Here is a 25956-nt window from a genome sequence, read left to right as displayed (position 1 = left end):
CCCTTTTTCTTCTTTAGATCAGCCTATATGCTAATCATATTCAGTGCTAAAATACATTTGTGATTTATTTTTCTCAGATTTTTATCTTCTTGAATTATTTATACACATGTAATTGCTAAGAATAAGTCTAGACCAATCACATTGCACTTGTCGCATTGAAGTAACTATATATGTTAATTAGAGGGGAATGAGATTACATAACATCACATCACCTACTAGTGATTTTAATCCTAACTATATATATATGTAATATATATATATATATATATATATATATATATATATATATATATATATATATATATATTACATGGTAAAATTAAGACTTTTTATACAACATTTCTACATTCACCTCATTGTGCAATCATTGAGTGGCAGATTCAACATCTATGGCTCTCAAAAGAAGATAAAGTTTCTTCACATTTGGTTACACTCTTAGTACAAAAACTATAATATCACACAACATGGAAAATTAATATCAGTGCATGCACAATAAGCAAGTTTACAAAGAGACTGAGAAAGAGAGAAACACTTTTGGCAAGGAATCATGTGGCACCAGTGACCAAAATATTATTTTCCTAAAGGAAGTGGATCATGTTTCCAAATTCCATTGGAGGAATATTAAAATAAGAAGATAATAAAGGTACCAAAGAATGGATGAAACTTCAAATGAATTAAAAACAATGTGATATGATGATGTAGGTGAAAATTTGTGCCTCATATGTCATTACAACATTGTCATAAATAGAAGAAAAAAAATCCATTTAATGATAATAGAAATAAAAAAGAGATGGCATATTCTATACCACTATATGTTAAGAAACACTAGGTCCTCTAGTGCCTTGGAAACTTTGGGCAATTCCTGCTCAATATCCTCATGTCCATAATTAATTGAAATAAGTTAAGTAAGATCAAGAAAATGAAGATTCATATTTTCACTAGCAAAATTCCAAAAAAAAAAATGTAAACAACTGATCTATTAGTTATTAATAAGTTTTTAATTTTCAATAAATTTTAATATCATTTCAATTTTTAAGTTGAGTGTGTATTTTTGACACATGGCAAGGAAGTATTAACTTGTGATCACATTAACTAACATTACATAGTAATCAAAATAGGTGCATATACAAACAAGCTCGATTGGATCTTGAATTGATTCAATTTTTCAAATCTTGCTAAATAAAAGTACACATGAAGAATGAAATTGATAAAATTTCAAATGTTCAGAAAAGTAAAAAAATCAAGATCACATACATACTGTGATATAAATTATAGAAAATATCAATATCATTAGTACTAAATCTAGTCTTGGCTCCAGTTTCAAGTAACATCAACTTTGTGCAAGCACTAGTTGCTTAATGATAAGTAAGAAAACCTTCCATCCTCAGGTGATTAATAATTGGTACCATTTTGTTCAACTGAAAGCAACTGCTCCACCTACCAAAGGGTTTAAAGTGGAATATATAAAAGTTTAGGACCTAGGATTCAAACTTGAATAGAAAAAAAATACAAGAAACACCTAGAACCAGAAACAGTCCATTTTTAGTTACATCGATGATTATACAGACAGAGTATCCATTATGTTTAATCTAGTTGAACACTAGCTATCACACACAATTTATAGTTGATCCTCGGCAATGATAGTTTCTATTCATTCCAAACAAACTCACATGGAATGTTATTTTCAAACACAAACAACATTTTCAATTCAATTTCTGACAATTTTAATTTTTCTTTACTATAACTCCTAAACTATGCTTTTTTTATCTTTCCTTTTTCTTTTTCCACAAAAGAATTCTTTTTTCATCTTTCTACTTTAAAAAAATAGCTAATTTTATATCCTTCAAGCATACCTTTATAGCTAATATCTTTCACAGCCTTCGTGTGGAAAAACCTCACAACATTTCCCAACCTAAGTGTCTCATTCACAACCTTCATAAAATGGAACAAATAATTCATTAATGCAATACTATATATACTTACACACATAATATTTTTTCTTATTCCTAATAATTTTATGTTTTCAAATTTACTGATAATGTTGTTCTTTTGTAAACACTTTAAACAACTTCATCATCCCATATAATATTGCTAATTGGCAGCTTATTCATAATATAATAATCACTACTATACTTGAAATAAAAAAAGACATGTAGACCATCATAATTCATTTATTATCATGTGACTTACACAATGAGTAAATTTCATTTGTTTGTAATCATCCCAAGTGGGTTCAACTTCCCCTGCTTGCTTTTTAGCTCTGGCAATTTCTCTTTATTTTTCCTATTATTAATCAATTCATTGGCAGAGATAGTCAATCTTTGATGTAAAATCCAAGCTAAGTAAATTCCTAACTAGCTTTATTCATTCCTCTCGATTCATATCATTGACATATCAAGAGATTTGAGACAGGTCTAGTTGAGGAATTTGATCAAACAGTTTGTGACCACAAGAAAGATAAGCATAAGTAGCAAGTTGTAGGATGCCCAAATTTGTGTATGATGTGCAATGAGGGTTAAAGACATCATTATCCCCAAATTTTATTAGGAGAATAAGGCTTAAGCACTAATTAAGAAACCTAAATACCTCAATAAGGCACTTTCTTATTAGGTTACTCTACAATATACCAATAGGTGTGATCTTGAAACTTAGCATTGGACGTCGAGGTCAAAGTCCAACTTCACAGTATCAAGTTCGACAATGATGATTTGGTTGGTGTTGTTGCTGTTAAAAGGTGGTTGGCCATGGAAGAAGGCATCATGTAGGAAGGTGGTTGTCAGAGGCCACATCGTCGACAATAGAGACATCGAGGATGGTGGTTGTCGTGTGCAAGGGTGTTGCATGCGATGCTGCGGGGGTAATGCATGGGTGCTACGAGCTAGGGTGGTGTTGAGAACGAATGAGGGGTTTCTTTTGGGGTTTTATTAAAAGTCTATTAGATTAGTTGAATTTTTATCTAATTTAAAACATAATATATTTTATCGGTTATTTTTTAGCCGATTTTAAAATACATTTTTGAATCAGTTTCTTCACAACCGATCTAAAAAAATCCATTTTATTTACAAAAATATCACTAAATTTTTATTAAAACGGTTCCTATGCAATTGACGTAAAAGGTTGTTGTAAAATGCATTTTCTCCACTAGTGATTCTACATCAGTTTCAAATAGAATCGATGTAAAAAAATATTTTCCATATCAGTTTAGAATTGTCGTTGAAAGGATTTGACTTTCAACATGGCAATTTCAACATCAATTTAAAATCATCGTTGAAAGTCTTTTAAAACCGTCATTAAAAGTCTTTTTTTTAGTATTGAGTTTTTATTTTTTAATACTAGACTTTAAAAAAATATTGAAATAGATTTGTCATTGTTTCTATCAATGCACTTGTGAGTTTTTATTTTTTTTCAGAGAACTGTCTTTGAATGTATTTTTTTTTAAAAAAAAGTTAAAAATATTTTGAGGACTCTAAGATGGTTCTTCGCTTAGAATGTGTTTCTTTTATATAAAAAAATTAAAAATTTCATATACTTTTTTTTCAATCAATCTCAGATTTCTATTTCTAGACATATGTTATTTCAATTTCATACATTCTGAAATAATAATAATAAGAATAATAATAATAATACCAGGATAAAATTATTAAGACAAATTGATATAAAGAAGTAGGAATATACTTTGGATGCTAATAGATACGAAGAAAAAAAAGAAACAAAAAACATAGTGCCGGAAACAAGCATAAAATTCAGCTTAACAAGCATAAAATTGATTCTATAATTCAAGTCACAGAATTCTTCTCTAAACTTTTGGAATAAGATTCCTGCATTTGCCAGTGGGACAAAAACATTTTCAAGGTTGATGGTTTATCAGTTATAAGAATTGACAAAAAACAACATTAAATAATAAAATATAACTCAAACAATTATTTCTGACTTCACTCCTTTGCTAATTAGCTTCTTTCTACTTTTAATTAAAAGAAAGGTGATTAGTTATGGAGGTATAGAACTGATTTCAATCGGCAGATCCATTATGTCTAAAGTTTATTCATAAACAGAGCATAGAATAACCATTTGAAGCAATACATGCAGATAAAACAAATAACTTATTTTTCAAGCACAGATTACTTTTTCTTTCACATTGTTGCGTGTGTGAAAATAAAACCTTGTATTTCCTAGTTATGGTAAATGGCTATTATAACAAATTAATTTCTAGATTGTCAAATTGAAATTTCCTAGTTATGGTAAATGCTTTTTCTAGTAGTATCTTCAACTTCTATTATTGCACGGTGAAGCCATGTCTTTTGGTGAATTTGCAAGAAGGACACACATAGTGTGCATGCAAAGCCTCAAGAAAAGTCTCTTCACATACTCCAATCAGCGGTCAAACAAGCTCAAAAGGCATCTTATGGTCTAGACCTCTAGAAAGATTATTAAATCATTATTTTTCATTGTTTATCTCTTAGTTATATAATGCTTTCTTTCCATATCCGCAAAACTCAGTGAAAATTGCCTTTTTAAAATGGTATATTATATTTTGTTTTATATTTGATGTGTAGCTTATGGATTGTGTAAAATGTTATATTATATTTCACGTGTTTATGTATATATGCAGGCAAATTAGTTCTTCGAAGAATCAACCAAATTAAGGAAGAACTGCTTTTTACGAGCATTATGTTTGAATAACAAGAGATTATTGTCTGGCATATATATTAAAATCTCATTTATTTAAATTAATGATTGCTACTTAATAGTATCAAATATAGCACACTACTTTTAGTAACGACATTTTTCATCTTTACTATATTATTTTTTTATTCTTATGATACTAATCTCTCAACCTATATGATTGTAGAGTTCTAAGTAAAAGATAAAGTATATGCATAGTAAAAATTTAATTTTTATCATTAAAGTTTAGGTGATTTAAATGTAGAGTGAAATATTACATTTTACTAGATGAAAGTTATTTGAATGGATGTATTGAAAGTTGTTTTTGTTTTAACTTCCAAGAGAACTTATTTATTATAATTGGCGACAATCTTTATTATAAATAGGAAAGATAATTAGTAGAAAAATAACACATGAAAAGAGAATATGTAAGAAGAAAGATTGTGAAACAAAGTCACTTTGTTGAGAGAAAAGTGTTGGGTACTCAAGTTTGTAAAGTGATACACTATCTAGGATAAGTTATAATCATGAAATCATTGTTGTGATAGAGAAATACTTTTGAGACAATTTCGTAGACATAAATAAGAGGTGTCAAATCACGTTAAATTTTTATGTTTATGATTATTTTCCCTACGCTATAATATTTGTTATGTTTTCATGATCATTTGTGAGTATGAATAATTTTATTTGTGAGAACATTGATTATTTAATAATAATAAATCTTTATTTTCTATCATCTCTATGACTATGTAATATCATCTCTAGTTAGTTCTTATAGCACACATAGCGTTGAAGCCATAAAAAAATGTCGTTGCAAAGTTTGGTATTTTGGTAGATACTTTTTATTCATAGTTCTTGAATTTTTTTTTTCCTTGACAATCTTTTTTCACAGGCTTCAAATGAAAATTGGGCTGTCATTTTAAAATGTAAGTATTTATCATATGCTTTGATACGAAAATATCCAAAACTTAAATTTTTATTTATTTAAACAATTTTTTGGGTCATGTAAAAAATCAAAGAGAGTAAAAATCCTGTGCCGCACGGGTGGATAGCTAATATATCACCAAAGGATGGAAAACAAATTATCTACCCATTAAATAAAAGTCTGTTTGTTACTGCCATAGAAAATGTGCTTTGTATATATCATAGATTTAGTAATGGAAAATGAAACTAATTTTTGTGACCCAAAAACCTGGTCTCCATACGACTAAAAAGCTTCTTATTATCCTTTTTTTTTTATTTCCCCATAAATATCTCTATAGGAAACAATCCTACCTAAGGCACAATTTCACATTAAATAGGGACGCCTCTTGTTACCCAATTAAGATGCATCATTTCTAACCCATCAGTTAGCAATAAACTTCATTTGTTCCTAACAAAGTGAATAAACGACATCCATTGTCAAGGAATTTAGAAATTGTGATGATGGCAGCATTTACTGGAAGTTTGGTGTAGACAAGGATGAGTTCTCATTGTATAGAACCACTTCTCCTAAGCTTTATTTAATTATAGATAGATGTCCTTCTCAGTAGAGGAGGCTGATCCCACAACCACAAATACTAAAAAGGTAGAAATGATTAATAACGAATATTGACCTTATTCGCTTAAAATCGTATCTTGTGATGTTGTGGCCAGTTAAAATGGGTCATATATGGGCCATATCAAGCATAATGCAAGGATTTTACTTCCTGCATCTCCCTTTTACTAGGGTTGTGTGGCCTTTTTGTCCAATGGATGTTTCAACCTTTCTATGGGAGTGCAGGAAGCAAAACAGGAGCTGCAGGAAGCAACAGCCACAATGAAAGCAATAAGGGCCACTGCAATATTTGGGCCATAGCTTTTACGACTTACACCTTAAATAACAGGGCATCTCCCCTAATTCTTTTAAAATTGTTGTTCAGCTAGCAATATGGATAACCTTGCAAAATCAAGTAATTTGAACAAAAAAGTAAAAAATAAAACAAAAGAAAATGTTGTGATACATTGATATATTTTTTGTATTGAGACACTAATAGGGTTTCGAGCAATTGATTTATTCACCTGTAAACTGTATTTTTGTTGCAAATTTTCATCATGATATAAAATCTCAGTATATGACATTTTAATAAAATTAAGACCTAGTTTAGATTATCTTCTAATTTGTGAGAGATTTTCACTTATAAAGCCTACGATATTTTAAGGGGAAAATGTCAAGCACCATTAAGTTCATAGGTGTTTAGAGAGAAGTTAGATAATAGAATATCTGAAAAGATTAAGGAGCATAAATTAATTTTAATTTATATAAAAAAATAATTCATTTTGTCTCATTAATTTATTATTTTCTATGAGTGGTTGTTAATAAATTTATTCAAATTAATTCCTAATCTTTTTTTATTAGCTAATTGAGCTAGAAGTGAGGAATTTACATTAAGGTTGAAATTTTTCATTTAAAAAGAAAATTGATTTTCTTTTGGGTAAAAGTTACATCAGTATGTTTGGTTTTGCAGTGTTTTAAGAAAAATTGATTGACTTTTCCACGTTAATTTTAGAAAGAACTTATTTGCATTTAGTGACTTCAACACGAAATCAAACATACACTATATCTATTTTTTTATTTCACTAATTTATGAATTTTATTAGAATTACCAACAACTTTTTGTTGAATGAGTTTTCATTTACTCTCCAGAATAAAATTACTTTTCACCTTTTTAAAGCAAGAATTGTACTATAAACTAATTTTATTCTAAATATTAAAATAACATGAAGTTGTTCTAATTAACTAGTGTTTATGTTAAATTAATATTCAAAGGAAAAATTTTATCACCTATACTAATTGTGCTCTATTCAAACATGATTGACTCACAAAATATTGAAAAGAAACTATTAAATAAAACTAGAAATACTTGCTTTAAATTGGTGAAAACTAGTTTTCTTACTTGTCCTTATAGTTTCTTGAAATTTTAATTTTATACTATACTTGCTTTATTGCATGCTTTAATTTCTGGCTGTTTTAAATAATTGATGTTCCAATTATATTTCAAAAGCATAAAAGAGCTAAGAGGGATTTTTTTATAGATCACATGTTTTTTCTATAAGTTTTGAATCATCAGGAAAACTATTTTAACGATAGTTGGAATATATTTCTCCCGTTTCCCTATTATCAATTGGCCTTTGATGTAAAAGTAAGCGCAACCTTCATATATGAAAAAATAATTTGTTTAACACAAAAATTTGTGTTTGATTTTTTTATGTGTAAATTTTTGTTTGTATGTGAGAATAATACACTACAAAAGTTAATTTTTAATCTAATAGATGAAACATATATGATATCTGACTGATAGAAAAAAGTAAATAAAGACATATTGAGTTCCCATTTTATAAAATGTTGATCTGGAAAACATATTGAGTTCCCGTTTTATACTGCTGGTTATATGGACAAATTCCAACAAAAATGTATTAGTGACATCTCAGCAAGCTTCCGTACGAAGTTCATAACCTCTTTCAAATGCATCTACGAAACCTAAGTGTATAGGTTACCATCATTGCCCTGATTAAGTGGGTGTTACTGCCACTTACAATTATGAGCATTGCTAAACAGTCCAAAAATAAGAATGGGAACAAAAAACTGACGAAAAAACATGTTGTTAATACTTCATTGCTTGAATAATAAGTTACAAAGAATTATATATATATATATATGCTTTGACGCCCAAAAAAAAAAAACAAAAAAAGTTGCTTTGACATATTTCTTAGTCGACCAATTCGTACCATCCATGATCCAACTTTATCCTACAATTTATATAGTGACCGACCAAGTTGGTAACATTAATTTCGTTAGCTGCCTACTACGGAAAACCGCGAGCAATAAATATTTGTCCCACCTTCACACTAGATACCGTAAACATCTTGTACAATGATAACGATATCCATCCATTGCTGTATTAAGATAGAAAATTAAAATTAAATTTTTTTATTAAAAAATACTACTACTATAAAACTATATATATATAATTAATAGAATTTATTTGTTAACTTGTTATGTACTATCACGGTCTCAACTAATAAAAAATATTTGGTAGGATAACTTTTAGAATATACTAGTAGTAGTATTTGGTTTAGGAAAAAATTGGAAAGGACTAAAGGGAAAAGAAATGAAAAATAAATAAAATAAAAATATAATTTTGTAAATTATTTGATTGAAAATAATAAAAGGCTTAATTACTAATTTGATTCCTAAATTATTTAAAATGACTCAATTTGATCGCTAAATTTCCAAATGCTTCGATCAAGTCGTTTTTGTTAAATTCTTATGGTTTTGAGTTACGAATAATGATTGTTTTCATTGATGATTTTGGTTTCAATTTGACAAAATGATTTGATTGAACTATTCTTAAAAATTAGAGAACATGATTGGAGTGTATGAAATTTAGGGACCAAATTAGTAATTAAGCTAATTAATTTTGTTTCTTTCATTTTGTTTAATTATATGAGAAGTGCAAAAAAGCATATAAAATATATAAATATTTTTAATACAAATAAATACGTAAAAATATTTATATTTTGAAAACAACTTTTTGTTCCTCTTTCTCCAAATTGGGATGGTAAATGATGTAGGTCTCCCTTTTTTTTCTTCTTCTAAATTATAATTTTGGTCCCTCATTAATTTTTAATCTGCAATTTTATTTTTTTTATTTTTACTCCCATAATTTTGGTTTTCTTATTTTAGAAAATTTGTAATCTTGATGAAATCCTCAATTTTACATACATTTATTCTTTTATTTTTTATATTGTAATTAACTAAAACATTTTTTTAATATCTTAAGTGAATAGGTTAGGTTTAGAGTTTAATTGTACCAAAATAAAAAAAAATGTATGAAAATGAAAAATTGAGCAAAATTGTGAATTTTTTAAAATAAAAAAAAATAAAACAACCAAAATTATAATTTAGTCTTTTTTAACACTCATTGTTCATGGAGTATTACCAAACAAGAGAAGGACCGTGAATTTTAGGACTCATTTACTTCGGTTATTCACTTCTAATTTATAAATTTTATTTTCATGTATTTGTACAAAAACATTAAAAACAACATTTTTTTCTCTATTTCCTAGAAAACTTTGAAAATAAAAAATAGATTAAAAATAAAGTGATAATTTTTTTTAATTAAAAGTGAAAGAAGAAAATGAAATATAAAATAAAAACAAAAGTAAGCATACTCTTATATTTTTCTATTCCTCCTCCATCATTCCTCTTTCATTCATTACAAATGGTTAATCAAAAAATTATTTGGACACTAAAAAAATACTACTCCTTCCCATATCTTTTGATATTTTAGTTTTCTATTTTTTTTCTTCAAAACAATTGATATTTTAGGATTTGAAGATCTAGTTAATATATTTTTCTCAAATATATCCTTATTTAATGCACACTACCAGTGATATAAGTATCAAATACTCTTTCTCTCTCAAAATAAGTGTTATATAGATGAAAGAGGATAATAGATTTATAGAATTAACTTTATTAATTAATGAAAGAAAGTAATATAGATATTAAATTCAAAAACTAAAGTGAACATTTATTAAGGATATTTATGGAAAAGAATAATTAATGTTACATTTAAAAGTCAAATGTAACACACTTTATTTTGGAATGAAAGGGATATCAAAGTATTAAATAAGGATATTTTAATTTAGATATAATAATTTTTAGCTTTATTAAATATTTCTTGATCTATGTACAATAACAAACATAAAATAAATACAAAAATGAGATATTGTATACCTAAAGAAAGATAAGAGATAATAGATAAATAATTAATACAAATGTATAACAAGAAAAGAAAAAAAAAGAAATTATGAGTGTCAATGGAGTGTGTTATTTTATTTAGGTGTTTAAAAGTTCTCACTCATTATCATAAAGTCAATAAATTCCCTATATATTCATTATATATATTGATGATTTGTAATTAAATATCAAAAAATTTAAACATGGAGTACTATTTTAATTAATGCTCTTTAACAACTATTAATAAGAAACTAATTTCTTTTAAGTTTAATTTTCCAATTTTCATCTACTCCACCGTGTCTTTAGACCCACCCCAATCAAAGTACTTCCCTATCCATTCACACCACGTGGTGGTAATTACATTCCCCAGTCCTCATGAATTCCAAAACCGTACCCATCATTTTCAACTAAAAGTCAAAGTTGGCCTAAGAAACTTTTACTTTTCCTTTTAACTTTAGTGAGTTGCTGCAGCCTGGAAAGCCAACGACAGTTTACACGTAGCTTCCAAAGATTCAATCAAACCGAGTATCATCCGAGTTTTCAAATTACCATGAAGCTCCATATACGCATACCATCCCACAAAAACACAAAGTAAAATTGCCACAAACAATTCACTAGCACATACACATACCCTCTTTCTCATATCCTATTCAAGTCACCATCAGATATATTAAATGTAAACACTTGTCCATCAAGGATTCGAACTTCATTAGTTCTCAAACTTTATTTTATCTCATCGTGAGGGACTAATTCCTTCTTATAGACGCAACTTTCATCGGCCACAAATGCACATGTATAATTAATTTCATATATGTATATATAGCATCAGAGAGAGAACAATTCTTTGAAGGGTGAAAAACCTTGATCAAGAATTGAAGCATTAATCTTCAACCATGGCCACACCCTTGGCCTACCAAGAGCACCTTCCGGCGGCACCCAGTTGGCTGAACAAAGGTGACAACGCATGGCAGTTAACAGCAGCCACCCTCGTTGGTCTTCAAAGCATGCCGGGTCTCGTGATCCTCTACGCAAGCATAGTGAAGAAGAAATGGGCAGTGAATTCAGCTTTCATGGCTCTCTATGCCTTTGCAGCAGTTCTAATATGTTGGGTGCTTGTGTGTTACCGCATGGCCTTTGGAGAAGAACTTTTACCCTTCTGGGGTAAGGGTGCTCCAGCACTAGGCCAGAAGTTCCTCACAAAACGAGCCGTAGTCAATGAAACCATCCACCACTTTCATAATGGCACTGTTGAATCCCCTCCAGAAGAACCCTTTTACCCTATGGCCTCACTTGTGTATTTCCAATTCACTTTTGCTGCTATTACCCTTATTTTGTTGGCTGGCTCTGTCCTCGGCCGAATGAACATCAAGGCTTGGATGGCTTTTGTGCCTCTTTGGTTGATCTTTTCCTACACTGTTGGGGCTTTTAGTCTTTGGGGTGGTGGCTTTCTCTACCAATGGGGGGTTATTGACTATTCTGGCGGCTATGTCATCCACCTTTCTTCTGGAATCGCTGGTTTAACTGCTGCTTACTGGGTACATAAATTTTACTCTTATCATATTTGCTTCAAATATCTAAAAGCTAGCTAGCTCCCTTAGCCAAAGTTTTAAATTGCGGTGGCGGTTGTAGTTTTGGTCACGATTTTTAATATCGTGATAAATTGTGGAAAGAAGATGTGGGCATGTGACTCTGGTTTTATTACGATCTTTGATACTGTGAGAAATTGCAAATCAAACATCTCTTTAAAAGCATGCTCTTACCTAATGGGAGTTGCTATGGTACCTAAGGAAAAAATTATCTTTGGTTGTTGGTTGTTAGTTTTCAACAGAGATACTAAAATTGTTAGTTGTTGGTTGTTGGTTGCTAGTTATTTTCATTTTGGTAGAAATAACCGTTTTTTATTATTAATATTTTAAAAAAAGATATATTCTTTTTACCAATTTTGATAGTTATTAAGAAAAATAATGTTATTTTCCAAAAGCAACAATTTCCAAACTTGTTAATGTTAATCAACCAATTAATGTTTGGTCATTAATTTTGGGCACTAAAGGAAACCCTCATGCTGATTCATTCATTTATGTATGCCAACTTGGTTTTTGATTGTGGGTGCATTAAATATGTTGTACATGTGCAGGTTGGACCAAGGTTGAAGAGTGACAGGGAGAGGTTTCCACCAAACAACGTGCTACTTATGCTTGCTGGTGCTGGGTTGTTGTGGATGGGGTGGTCAGGGTTCAACGGTGGAGCACCATATGCTGCAAACATTGCATCTTCAATTGCGGTGTTGAACACAAACATTTGTGCAGCCACTAGCCTCCTTGTGTGGACAACTTTGGATGTCATTTTCTTTGGGAAACCTTCGGTGATTGGAGCTGTGCAGGGCATGATGACTGGACTTGTATGCATCACCCCAGGAGCAGGTATAAAGAATTGTCCTTGCTTCTTAATATAATAATGGTCACATTTATGACTACTCAATGAGATAAAATACAAAACTCTTGCCCATTAATGTTTTGAAAAGTAAATAATACTTTTTTTATTAAATAATACTTATTTTGCTTTTATTTTGCAACTTGGGTTATATTGAATGAATCTCTCTCATTGGATTAAGTACTATTGTCAAATGTTTTACAATTAGTATACTAGAGTTTAGTTAAAAATTTAAAGAATTAGCTCAATTGATTAAGAAGAGTATGAGAATTACGTAGAGTATGAGGATTATTGTAAACTTTCTTTAATTCTTGCAAATAAAAGAAAATGAAAGTTTAAATTCGCTGGCAAAACATTATGTTTACATAAACATTGAATGAATACGGAATTTAATTACTTTATTATCACGTTACATTTATAAATATGATGGCGTATAAAAATATTTTACTATGTATATGAATTAAACTCTTTTAATTTTATCCAACAATATTAAAAACAATGAAAACGATTCCATTGATTCTGTTTTTGACAAATAATATGAAATGTGACTACAACTTGCAGGGCTTGTGCAATCGTGGGCTGCTATACTGATGGGAATATTATCTGGGAGCATTCCATGGGTGACCATGATGATTTTGCATAAAAAGTCAACCTTGCTACAAAAGGTCAGGGTTTCTTAACTCACATCACAAATTTTTCCCCACAAAATACTTATAGTACTCATTTTATCCTTCACTTTCATTTTGTCTTTTTTTTTTCATCTCTTTTTCCATTTTTATCATATCATTTGTTACATCTATTACTCACTCTTTCTCTATATTTTTATTTATTTATCTTTCCATCCATAGACTCTTACATTTATAATTTAAGCATAGACTTTAGGTGTAGCTTCACTTTTGCAGTGCACGTGTTTGTGAATATTCATTTAATATTAGAAAAAAATAATGGCCTAAACTTCAGGTCATCCGTTGATTCCAACCACTTTCATTTTATTTTGCCCACTTAGGTGTCATTTATTATTATTTTTTATATAAAAAAATAGATGATGTAAAGATGAAAGTCATCCTCGTTTTCTCGGGGAGTAAGGAGTGGCTGATGTCACCTCATTTTTAAAATTTTAATTGATTTTTATTTTTAAAAAAATCTTTTTTTAAGTAAATTAATATTTAAGGACCAGAAGTAACTAACCTGTTAAAATGACGATAAACAGTACTACGCATTTACCTTGTTCTTCGATTTTTCTCTTCATTGCTTTAATAGATTCCTTGAATACTTTTGTTTACCATAATGGCGTGATGACATTTTCGTCTAAGCATAATCTAGCCTTGCCTAATTACTCCACAAAGATCACTATCATACCACCAAACTTCAACTACTCATTATTAATTACATTTTGAATCTTATTTTTCATTACTAGAAAAGCACTTCGTGGATCATGCATATTTAGTTAGTTAGGTCGCCTTCCATTTCTCTATTTATATCCACCTTTAGTTATATAAATTTTATCGTATTTCATTAACCAACTTGAATTTTTAGATGAAAATTAATTTGGAATCTACATAACTAATCACATACGGAATGTAATAAGAATTAGTACTTTTATAAAAAAAAATTACACTATTAAGTAACAAGATATTGTTATATATTATTTTTCAGCAGTGCTATATAGCTATATAGTACGATAACTATATGCACGAACCTAGTAGGAAAACATGTGCCTAAATATTATTGGTTAATATAAAAAATAAAAAATAAAATCATTGACGGAAATCAAGGATAAAGGTAATTAATTATAAGACTCTTGGTGCATATACACAAATTCGTGCATAATAGTATTTTTTATAATTTTTTTCTTAATTTTATAATAACTAACTTAAACCTATTATAGCATGACTTATGATTAGTTCACTGCATAAAATTATTTTAAACTCTTTTAGCCAATTATATCTACATTTATAAAAAAAATATTATCAACTATATAAATGTAAAACATTTTTATATTGTTACTTAATTATTGTAATGTGTAATAAATTTATTGATTTTTATAATAATTATTTTTAAAATTATATTTGATGTATTTTTTATTGGTTAACCATACCCTGACTATATATATTAAACTCTTGGTATTTTGCTTAGTATTATACTTTGTCCTTAGCATAATTTTGTAAAATGTATTTACATTCAGGTGGATGACACCCTTGGTGTGTTTCACACACATGCTGTGGCTGGCCTTTTGGGTGGTCTCCTCACAGGTCTATTAGCAGAACCAGCCCTTTGTAGACTACTATTGCCAGTTACCAACTCAAGGGGTGCATTCTATGGTGGTGGTGGTGGTATGCAGTTCTTCAAGCAATTGGTGGCGGCCATGTTTGTCATTGGATGGAACTTGGTGTCCACCACCATCATTCTCCTTGTCATAAAATTGTTCATACCCTTGAGGATGCCGGATGAGCAGCTGGAAATCGGCGACGACGCCGTCCACGGCGAGGAAGCTTATGCCCTCTGGGGTGATGGAGAAAAATATGACCCAACTAGGCATGGTTCCTTGCAAAGTGGCAACACTTTTGTGTCACCTTATGTTAATGGTGCAAGAGGGGTGACCATAAACTTATGAGTCAAGAAATTCGGCTGTGCTTTGCTCACACATATGTATAAAGTTATGTGATGAATCCGTGAGTGGTGTAAGTAGAAATTTGATTTTGTCATGAAAGAAAATTCAAGTTTTGAGATCTGATGTTCCTCTGGCCATCCAGCATTCGAAGACCTGATCATATATTTCTGGCACAGATTGTGTTGACATGTTTATAAAATTTAGATTTGTCAATTTTTGAAGGAGCTTGTGATTAGTTTTCTTTTCCACTTATATGTTTTAATTACTAGAAGAATATCAAATTTTCTTTTTACGAAATGCTTAGTACATAATTGTTAAAAAAAATCATCATGTAATGGGTACGAAATATTTATCAATTCTATGAATGAGTAATTTATACTTAGATAACTTCAGTGACCACTTTTAGAAAATTTATCCTATGTATAAATTTTAAAAGAATGGTTTTAACTCCAAAATTTTCACCTAGTCCTTGTCAAACAAATTTTATTTTGGCTCACTTAAAGGTAAAATTATTTAGTTATGCATTTCAGAATGAAGTTTGGTTCGAAATATTTTGACAGTGTGTCAAATATAAATTCTTCAAAAGAAAAAGCCAAGACTACTTTACAACAAAATAGATAAGTTTCTCATAAACTGAGCACAAGTTTTCCAAATTGATGGTACTACAAATGTACTTCCTTCCAAAGCCATTGACTTTGGAATGGAGCGACTTCAAGTATATACTATAATGTGGAATTGAGAAAGTTCAAAGTTAGCGACGAAAGTAAGCTAAACTGGTGTTTTAATATAAGAATTGGTTTTTTTCACAATTTATACATATAGATGAACCTTCTATGGAAAATTTAATTAATCCATGTGGAAAAGTGGCATTTGGTAGGTTAGAAGAATCATAGGATAGGATGAAAATTAAGAAGTTGGAAAAATCCATCACGTTGAGTGGTTTGTTTTATACGGAAATTGAATGAGAATGCAATTTAATTTCTCGGCTAGTGGGACAACACCCGTCCTCACTCACCTTGAGTTGATATGTGCAAAGCAAAGCCATTTGTCCTTTCACTTATTGATAATTAGTAGCTCTTTTATTTACTTATTTATTTATTAGTCACGTTTGTTCTATATTGAAAAGTCTTCCATTAATTAGAGCAGTCTCTTTGGACCTGGATGTTACAGTTTTTTTTATATCATGTTATAGTAGATTACTTATATCTTAATTACATCATCTATCATGTAGGATCATATAGTACAAAAGTTTACTCTGTATTCATCTTAAATCTTGTTCTTGGATTAATTTGACAAGAAAATATTACAAGAAACTCAAAGTCTTTTAAATTTTACTTTTACCATATATCCAGCATTAAATTCAAGAGTGAATGAAATGGATTACAACTTCCCTTAATTTATAATTAGACACCAGTTTTTCAATGTGAAAAATTTTCCTCTTTGAATTCATGTATTCCATTGATTTGTGACTGGAATTAATTGCACGAATGAGTTTTTTCTGTTTTTTTTTGGTAAAGTTACAGGAAAAAAGAAAAAGAAAACACAACAATCACAGCCTTAGAGAAGGCATTAACATGGAGCACGAATGAGAAAAATGAATATGAATTTAAGTTTTGAAAAAAAAAGGACTATTTTTTTTAAAAATATTAAAATTTATATGTATATACCTTGTGTTTTCCTCACTCATTAAAAAAAAAAAAAGTTATTGTGTTTAGAATGCCAACACACTTTGACGCAAACCAAATTCATTTATACATGTTCTGTTTGTGTCTACATAGTATCTTAACATGCTATTCCATGTCTCTCTGTCGGACTTGGAAGCAGTTTATATAATTGGGTACTATTAGTAATCCAAACCTCCATATGTTTTCATTCAAACTATTTTTTAATCTTGTACTCAACCTCACTAAGATAAAACTATTGTTGCATTAATTACTACAATTTACCTCCATTTGAGTACCACCGTTTGTTTCAATTTGTTATAGGATTTAGTTTCCCCTCTTGATTTTACTTGGAAATTGAAATTTTTTAATCGCCTTTTATAACATTCTCCATAAACAAATCTTGCCATTTCCAAGTTCTGACTGTTATCAAACAATGGCTGTAGTGTACTTGCTATCCACAATCTTTTCAGTGCATATCAGAACTAACAATGGATGCACTCTCCGAATTTCATGGACGGATTTATCTAAAGGAATAACCGGATTATGCTCCTCCTCTTCATTCCAAATTCTAACTTCAAAGTATGCACCCTAAGGCAGTCAAATGGTTTACAGATATTTTGTCTTGAGCACAGCAAATTACAAAAAAATCAACCTTGATTGAGGAATCAAGATCTAAAAATATGGTGTTGTATATGCTTTGTCGTTTAATGCTACCATAGCAATTTCTGAGCTAATCAAGCCGCTACCAATCTTGACTTACATTTCTAGAAGATGTCATTGAGGTTGGGGCATTCAAGCTTCCCATTCCAGAGTCAAAGGTCTCCCATTGGGTTGCTACAGAGACAGCTTTACCAATGGTAGTATAAGGGTTGGAGTTCTTTGCCTTCAGAGAATCTAGTGTATCTACAAAGTTCTGCGCACGATGCACCTGTTGAAGGGTGAAAAAGCTGGTGTTCAGGCCATCAAAGATAATGCAATTATCAATGATTATAAAAATGGTAAGTTCATCACTCACCATGCACAAAAATTTAAGTAAAAAGTACATTATTTCACTCAATGCTAGAGGGGGGGGGGGGGGGGGGGGGGAAGGGGGGGGGCCCAAAGGGGACTTGTTTAGATAGTATTTGATTAAGATACTGATAGTGACAAACTATATTTTAAGTTTCAACTCCCAATGCACATCAAAATGGCTAACTGGACATGATTTATGGTCATATTGATGATGTACCAGGATCTAGTTTACAGAAAAACAATGGTGAGAACTGAGAAATGTAAGACAGGACGACATGGTTAGGTGATCTACATACTTAACATGGATAAAATCAGTAAATTATGATGACATGGCAAGAATTCACAAATGAAAAATAATACTATAAATAGCCGAGACCTACAACTCAAACTTTCTCATGGCAATAGACAATAACCTGTCCTATAGAGATAAGCTTGAAGGGAAAGGTCGAGAAGGTTAAACTAAAGCCACTATTTCTACACACATCAAAATTAGGGTTATAAAACTTATAACCTAAATAAATGCAAGAAAACTACATTCATTACTATAATAATCCTTTAACATCACCACATATCATTTTCATCCCTAAGCTACTTCTTCAAATGCATTTTTTCTTGACGAGAAAAGTCTCATTACTTGACCAGCAATAGCCATTGGCATTTTCTTAATAAATTTCCATGACCGTGACAGGAACTACAACTATACCAAACCAGCACAATTTTCTAGTGGAAGTGACGTTAGAAAATGCTTGCTTAGAAAATTCACTCACAGGGGGCAGAAAATATATCAGAAGTTATCTTAAGAAAATGCCCAAAAGAACATTTTTAAAGAAATTCATGCAATAGGAGTTCATTGATGCTGAATTTTCCTGGAATATCTAATGTATATTATGAAAATCTTATTTAAAATGTTTACCAATACAAGTCTCGCATTATCTTCTTAGCTAAGGTAACTACTCTATCCACTTCTAGCTCTCTAATTCAGAGGATCAAATCCAGTAAACAAAAATCTCATATACATTGATACTATTAGGTTAAGAAAGAAAGGCTTGCTGGCACAAAATATTAACCCACATTGCATGAATGAAACTGATTTATAGATAAATGTTGAAATATATCATGGTAAAAATCACTTCAGAAAAATCATAGCATATAATCCCAAGTGCTACTTTATAATATATATATATATATATATATATATATATATATATATATATATATATATATATATATATATAATACTAAGAAAAGTCAGTGTCCATGACATATTAAATATATGGGATTTTGAGAATACCAAAATAAACACAATAACTAATACACAAATAGTTAAAATTAAGTTAGAAGCTCTAACACCATAAACACTACCTCAGCTTTTCTCTGCAGCTTTACTTCACCACCTTCAGCCTCAATACCATCCAGTTTCAGCAATTGCCTCATAAGCAACTCTGTGGACATCAAAAACTCTTTGTCAGAAACCCTGGTCCCTCCATCCACAGCCACTTCTAAGACAGATACCTGCTAATCAAAATCAGTCATATCCTCATTCTCAGCTCCAGTTATTATGTTTCTATAACCAAAGAATAAAATGATAAACAGGTTCACCCTCTCAGCGAGCTTGTCCACCTCTTCTCTAACTTCCTATGAAGCAGGGACACCCCAGCCCCTTGCCGTGTCCGGTGTCCGACACCGACACGACACCCGTGTCCACATTATTTTTAGTTATTTTTATAGGTGTCCACGTGTCCGTGTCCATGTCGTGTCCGGTGTCCGTGTCAGTGTCCGTGTCGGTGCTTCATAGCTAACTTCAGCAACAGCTTCAGAAGCCTTCAACATTTCATTGTGTTTTCTAATTTCCTCATGTTTCCTCTCTTCTCTACAAGCATCCTCCAAAAGCAAAAGCTTTGACATGTCCCTCACACCTTCTGCATGCAAATGCCCTTCATTGTCCTTTTCTTTTCCTCCAAAGAAGAGTCGTTGCTCTTCAGGCTATAAACCAGTTCTGTGTACAAGCAGTCTCTTAACATCCCCTGCCATTGAAGACTAAGTTAAAACCAAGACACACATACCAATGACAACAGAACATAATCTTATTGAAAGCTTATAACATAAATGATTATGCAGAGCTTGTTTGGCTTATCAAAATGGCTTATAAACATTCCATAACCTTTTCTAACTTATTTCAATAACCTCGAAGTTTGTGATGGAAGCTCCCATGTGATAAGCTCACTTTTATAAATGTTTAAGTTATTTATCCATAAACATCTTCTAATTTCTAAAGTATAAGCTACTAGTAAATTGCTGTAACTTCTAAGGCAAGTTCATCAAACATATTCTGGATGAAGGAGAACCAATGTCATAATGTAGGACAAAACTGTATGTTATGAAATAGTATGAATAGAAATCATGCAATTTGCTTCAGGTCCCAGAACTCTAAAGTTTATCAACATATTCCTCTTATTTTCTCACAAAACACAATTTAGTTGCTGTGGATATCAAGTGCATGTATAAGGAAAAATTTAGGTATTTCCAAAATCTATAATAATATTTTGCTTCCTTCCCTAACACATCTGGTTCGGTTTTCATAAAATTACCTATTCCAAAATAACGAACGTATTAATCTCGATAGAAATCCCTCGTCTATTTTTTTAGGGCAATTTTTATTTTTTATTTTTTTGTGTTAATTTTATCTCTATTCTCATCATTCAATCATTTCCCATCTTAACATATACATAAAGTGAGTAACAATGAAAATGCTGATCCATGGAAATAAAATTAAAAAAAAAGTGGAAATTTCGTTGACCATATGGCAAAAGTCAAGAACACTTCACCTAATGGCGAAAAATTTAAAATTCGATGATAGAGAGAAGAGACTAACAGAAAGTGGAGTTGGTAGGGAGGTACAGGTGGTGATGGGAAGAATGGTGGGCGACAGTGACCATCACCGTCGTCATGTTGTCGTTTCCGGCGGCGCTGCCGTTATCCGCCGCAGCCGCCGCTTCGCGTCTCTGCACGAACATTCCGCCGGGACTCATTCCGACTCCATGAAGAGATCTCAATTCTCGGGTGATGTAGTGCTAAATAGGTGGAAATTGGAATCACAAATTTAGCCTTGTGTAATGAAAAAAAAAAAAATCACTATTTTTCTTATGCACAAAAAACGGTGGCTGCTACTGTCATGTAGTACTTTTACTGATCATCAAATCTTATCTTATAAGTATACATTTAATAATGTAGTAGTATTTGTATATAATTTAGATTAGATTTAGATATATACAAAATTTAAAAATAAATGTTAATAATAATAATAAAATATTATACTTTATAGTTACTATTTTTTTTAAAATATTTTCATTATAGAAAAAAATAAATATATGAATCAATAAAATAAAACAATCATTATTTTTGTGTGTGGTTCCTCTTTTCACTATTGTTTCAAGTAATGACAGCTAAAATGAATATAATTACTTCTCGAAAAACTAACAAAATTCCTCTGACCACAACTTTCATCACCAAATAATGTCTTCGCTCCATCCGGCAAATTGACCTCTGGAGGGTATGTTTTGAAACATTTTACCTAAGGGATTTGTTTTGTGTAAATATTTGGTGGAGGAGCACTGAAACACATATTTTACCAAGAAGAACAGTGAAATTGGTGATTTTTGGTGTAGGTGCAGTGTGTGTCAGAGTAGAGGTGAGGGGGTGCAGAGTATTTCATCATCCATACTAGTGAAATAGCTGTATGTGCTGTGTATTTCGCCATCGCCATCCGTATTGGCGAAATGACCCCTACCCACTGCATATTGTTTCGCCAATTTAGATTGCAAAACGTTCCTGTTCACGCTGTTTCGTTTGAACGGTAAAATACTTGTAGAAACAGATCCTCCCTCGGGAATAACTTTTAAAACAGACCATATTAGATAATAAGTTTCTAAATAGAACCCCGGAAGTCAATTTGCCGCTCCATCCCTCCACCTCGTCACTGCAATAAGGGTCTCTCTTTTTTTTCTTCTATTATTCTTTTATTTCTTTAGCTTAAGCTTATGTAAATTTATGATTGTTTCTGGTTCTAACTTAGTTAGTCTCTGGCTTAATCTAACGCTCGGTGAATCTATCACGCCTAATTTTTATTTTTAATATATTTTAATTGAATTATACTGATATTTAAATTCCTCACTCCCAAAATAGGTTTAACTACCATTAAATATTATTTATGTGAAGTTGCATTTTAGCAAAGCTTTGATTTAGACTAGAATTGTAAACATGACATTTATATATTAAGTTTTCTTGTTTGATATTATTATGTCATTATTTAGTCAACAGTTTGTAAATGTATCTGTAATTCTAATATAAATATATATTGTATCATTGAATTTGTTTGGAGTCATGTTATATTTTGAATTACAGGTTAGATTTAGGGTAAAAAAGACAAAAACAGTTCTCAGAAAAAAGGATAATTTATATCGATGATTATATTTGAGCTGATGTAAAAAAATAGACATTTAAGATTAAATTTTGAGCAAATTAATGTTGAATAATTAATTTTTATATTGATTTAGATCAAAATCAATATGTAAATCTAATAAAAATATGCATACATATGATTTCAACATTAGTTTTTATACCACCAACCTTAAATCACATCCACAACATTAATTTTAAAATTAATATTAAATGTTTTTCATTCTCAACATCATTTTAAAATCTACATTAAAATACTTTATAAATTTTAAGTAAATGAAACAACATAAAGAAGATATTTAGTCATTTATAACTTTTATAAATAATTTTATGTTAACATTACATTTTTGTTGTTTTTTTATATAAAATTAGTCATTATGATTGATTAATTAACCAACATTTGTATAGATTAACCATTTCATTAATTAATTATTTTAAACTCTCTTCTTGCTTCTTCTTTTTTCTTTTTGCATATTTTTAACTCATTATATCTATGACTTTTATATATCCTCGTATTGCTACATAAAAACTTACACAATTTGACTTGAATATGTCAGTTTTCTTTTTGAATTTTTTATGCAGTGATATTTTAGACTTTTTTGTGATATTTCTCTACATTTTATTTCAAGTTTTGTCAAAAATTTGGGGAAAATATGATTATTTCTTTTAACTTATTGAAAAATTCATAAAAAAAAAAACAACTATTTTACGTATTCTAATACAAATTTAAAATCATCCAGAATAAATAATTTACTAAAAAAATCAACAATGGAATTATAAAAACTATTATATTTAATTTATATATTATGACTTTTTTTATTTTAACCTTCCAACATTTTTTCCACACTCAGCCACTATTAGAGAAAAAATTCATGCTTAATTTTCACTGTGTAAAATGTCCTAGTTAGTGTTGCTTTTAAGCATGAGGATGAAATGATTGAGACTAAGAAGGTTGAAGATTTATCATCTCATTTATTTAGTTTAATTTTAGGTTGGTTATGATTTATTAGGATAGAAGACAGCTTATGATAAAATAAAATTTTATTGTTTCTTATTTAGTGTCGTTAGTTGTTGCCCGGGTTTTTGGATTTCATGATATAATTTATACAGATGAATTATATTGGATATTTTGATATGTTTGAGGTGTTGTTTCAAACTTCTTTTGACTTTTGAAATTTGATTTTTAGTAAATTTTATATGTGATTTATTATTTTAATGAAGGACTTTACAAAAATTAAGAAATATAAATTTGATATTTATCTATTTTAAGCATATTTTAATTGGATTGCACTAAATTGCATTTGTTATGCTGCTATGCATTCATGCTAAATCATGTGTTATTTTTCTTAATTAATTGCCTAATACATTATTGGTAGTAGTTATTCTCTTTTTATAGCTAGTTCCTTGTAAAGGTTCCTTTACAAATTATATTGAATATGTTCTTACATTAAGATCATCTAAGCAACACTCAATATTTGGTTTAATTTCTATGTACATTTGGATATCTTGTTTATTTACATAGGATAGTTGCTCAATTAATATTGCTTGTTGTTGTTATCTTTAGCATCTAACTATGTGGGTCAATATCTTATATCGTTGCAAATTTTAGACGAACATTCTTTGCTAGCTTTGGTTGTAGGATCTTCTCCTATTAACCTAGATTTATATATTTGATTTAATCTCTTGGGAGTAATATATCACATGGGTCATTTTTCTTCTTGTGGACCTATATAATACATATGTTGCCCGATAATGATGTCTATTTGTTGGGATAGACTCAATGTTTGGTTTATTTTCTATATATACACATCTAGTTTAATTTTTATGCACTTTTGAATATGTCAGTTGCAATTCAAATTAATTCTTTTGGTTAGTCGTGAATTTAGCATGTGTTTGAAAAATCATTCTTTGTCAACCCAACAATATGGATGACTTGCTTCTCTACTTTTTCCATCACAAATTTACAATTCATCAAAACATTTCTATAGTTGCAACAACCGGACACAAAAATCCTAATGTTTATAACTAAGAGTGAAATATGATTATAACATTTTAAAAAATGTTTAACTAATGGTGGAAAAAAAGAAGGCCTAAAGTTCGGATACAAATGTATTTTAAATTATAAATTTAACTAAGCAACTAAAATATGTAACTCATAGCTTGAGTGAAATAAGATTATAACTTATATAATTTGAATATATATATATATATATATATATATATATATATATATATATATTTGAATTAGAATATAATTATGTTATCAATTTCAATTTTCAAATTATGAAAATGATATTGATTACAATCAATTACCTTAAATAATATAATTGTATATCTTTTAGGAATTAAAAATAGAAAAAAAATATTTAAATATGAGGTAGACAAATTCCTAAGGTGCATTTGCCTAAAATAAATCTTGCAAGATTTTATAAATTTAAATTATTTTAAATTAGAATAAAAATATACAATAATAATTAATTTGAATTAAAATTTATAATTATATTATTAATTAGAATGTTATTTTCTAGCAATAATCAATGCCCAATTGCTGCCTACTACCATAGGTCCCTCTTCTTCTCCTCCCCCCTTCAAGGACAGGGGCATTATGAATGGTGTCGGCATCCACCACCATTGGAACATGGTCATCACGAACTCTTTCAAAAACTTCATTTCCTAAAGGACGTTCATTTAGGTTGTGTTTGGTTGCTGCTATTTACATGGAGTGGGCATGGACGAATATCAACCTAGGTGCTTATGGAAATGAGTGGGTCCCACACACAAAAGCCTTTTGTCTCTCCATAATAAAGTGTGCACATGAATATGACAAATTTACCTCAGAGGGACCCTTTTAGTAACTATTTATCAAACAGGGTTCCTTTTGAAAGTATTTGCGGAGAGGGTTCCTTTTTACAAAGGGTGTCGCCATCACTAATGATGAGACACCAGTCTCGCCAATGGAAGGGGCGAGACAGGATGAGGTGGAGGCAGTCTCGCCAATGGGAGGGGTGAGACAGACTGATGTGGATGGTGCTGTGAGTGCTTGTGGCAATACATGGAGAAGGAAGAAAATATTATCAGCCTGTATAGCAAAACAACGGACTTAGTTTTGCATTTCTTTTTATTTTTTTAATAAAAGAAGTACATGTTATTTATATTTTTTTTTCTCATCTTTCGAAACTGGGTCACGAGCAGCATGAGATTTCTCGCGATTCACGCAAAAAAGAGTAATAGTTTTTTTTTAAAAAAAATCTAAACAGTTTTAGTCATATTACAATTTTAGTCATATTAATGATTAATTTCTTTTTTTTTTCTCTCTATATCTAATTGACTCCACTTTTGAGAATATTTACAATGTAAGAATT

General features: G+C 30.0%; 1 protein-coding gene and 1 pseudogene across 1 annotated transcript; one reads left to right on the top strand and one right to left on the bottom strand.

Annotated features, from left to right (window-relative positions):
- Positions 1–10907: 10907 nt before the first annotated feature.
- Positions 10908–15738, top strand: AMT2.2 (ammonium transporter AMT2.2). The gene is made up of 4 exons (XM_003552220.5): positions 10908–11958; positions 12558–12843; positions 13415–13518; positions 15039–15738. Exons 1-4 carry the CDS (start codon positions 11317–11319, stop codon positions 15465–15467), a joined length of 1461 nt encoding a protein of 486 aa, XP_003552268.1. The 5' UTR covers positions 10908–11316; the 3' UTR covers positions 15468–15738.
- Positions 15739–17514: 1776 nt separating this feature from the next.
- Positions 17515–21319, bottom strand: LOC100801662 (BAG family molecular chaperone regulator 4-like; annotated as a pseudogene).
- Between the last annotated feature and the right edge of the window lie 4637 nt (positions 21320–25956).

Source organism: Glycine max, chromosome 18, assembly GCF_000004515.6.
Source record: "Glycine max cultivar Williams 82 chromosome 18, Glycine_max_v4.0, whole genome shotgun sequence".
NCBI lineage: Eukaryota > Viridiplantae > Streptophyta > Magnoliopsida > Fabales > Fabaceae > Glycine > Glycine max.
The sequence above is the reverse complement of the archived record's forward strand: the minus strand, read 5'-3'. Positions and strand labels throughout refer to the sequence as shown.

What these genes read in the sequence shown, in the direction of transcription:
- AMT2.2 (XM_003552220.5), top strand. Translation starts at nt 11,317, where the DNA reads ATGGCCACACCCTTGGCCTACCAAGAGCACCTTCCGGCGGCACCCAGT. An exon ending in GTTTAACTGCTGCTTACTGG is followed by an intron (nt 11,959 to 12,557) that starts GTACATAAATTT and finishes GTACATGTGCAG; the next exon opens with GTTGGACCAAGGTTGAAGAG. An exon ending in AGTCAACCTTGCTACAAAAG is followed by an intron (nt 13,519 to 15,038) that starts GTCAGGGTTTCT and finishes ATTTACATTCAG; the next exon opens with GTGGATGACACCCTTGGTGT.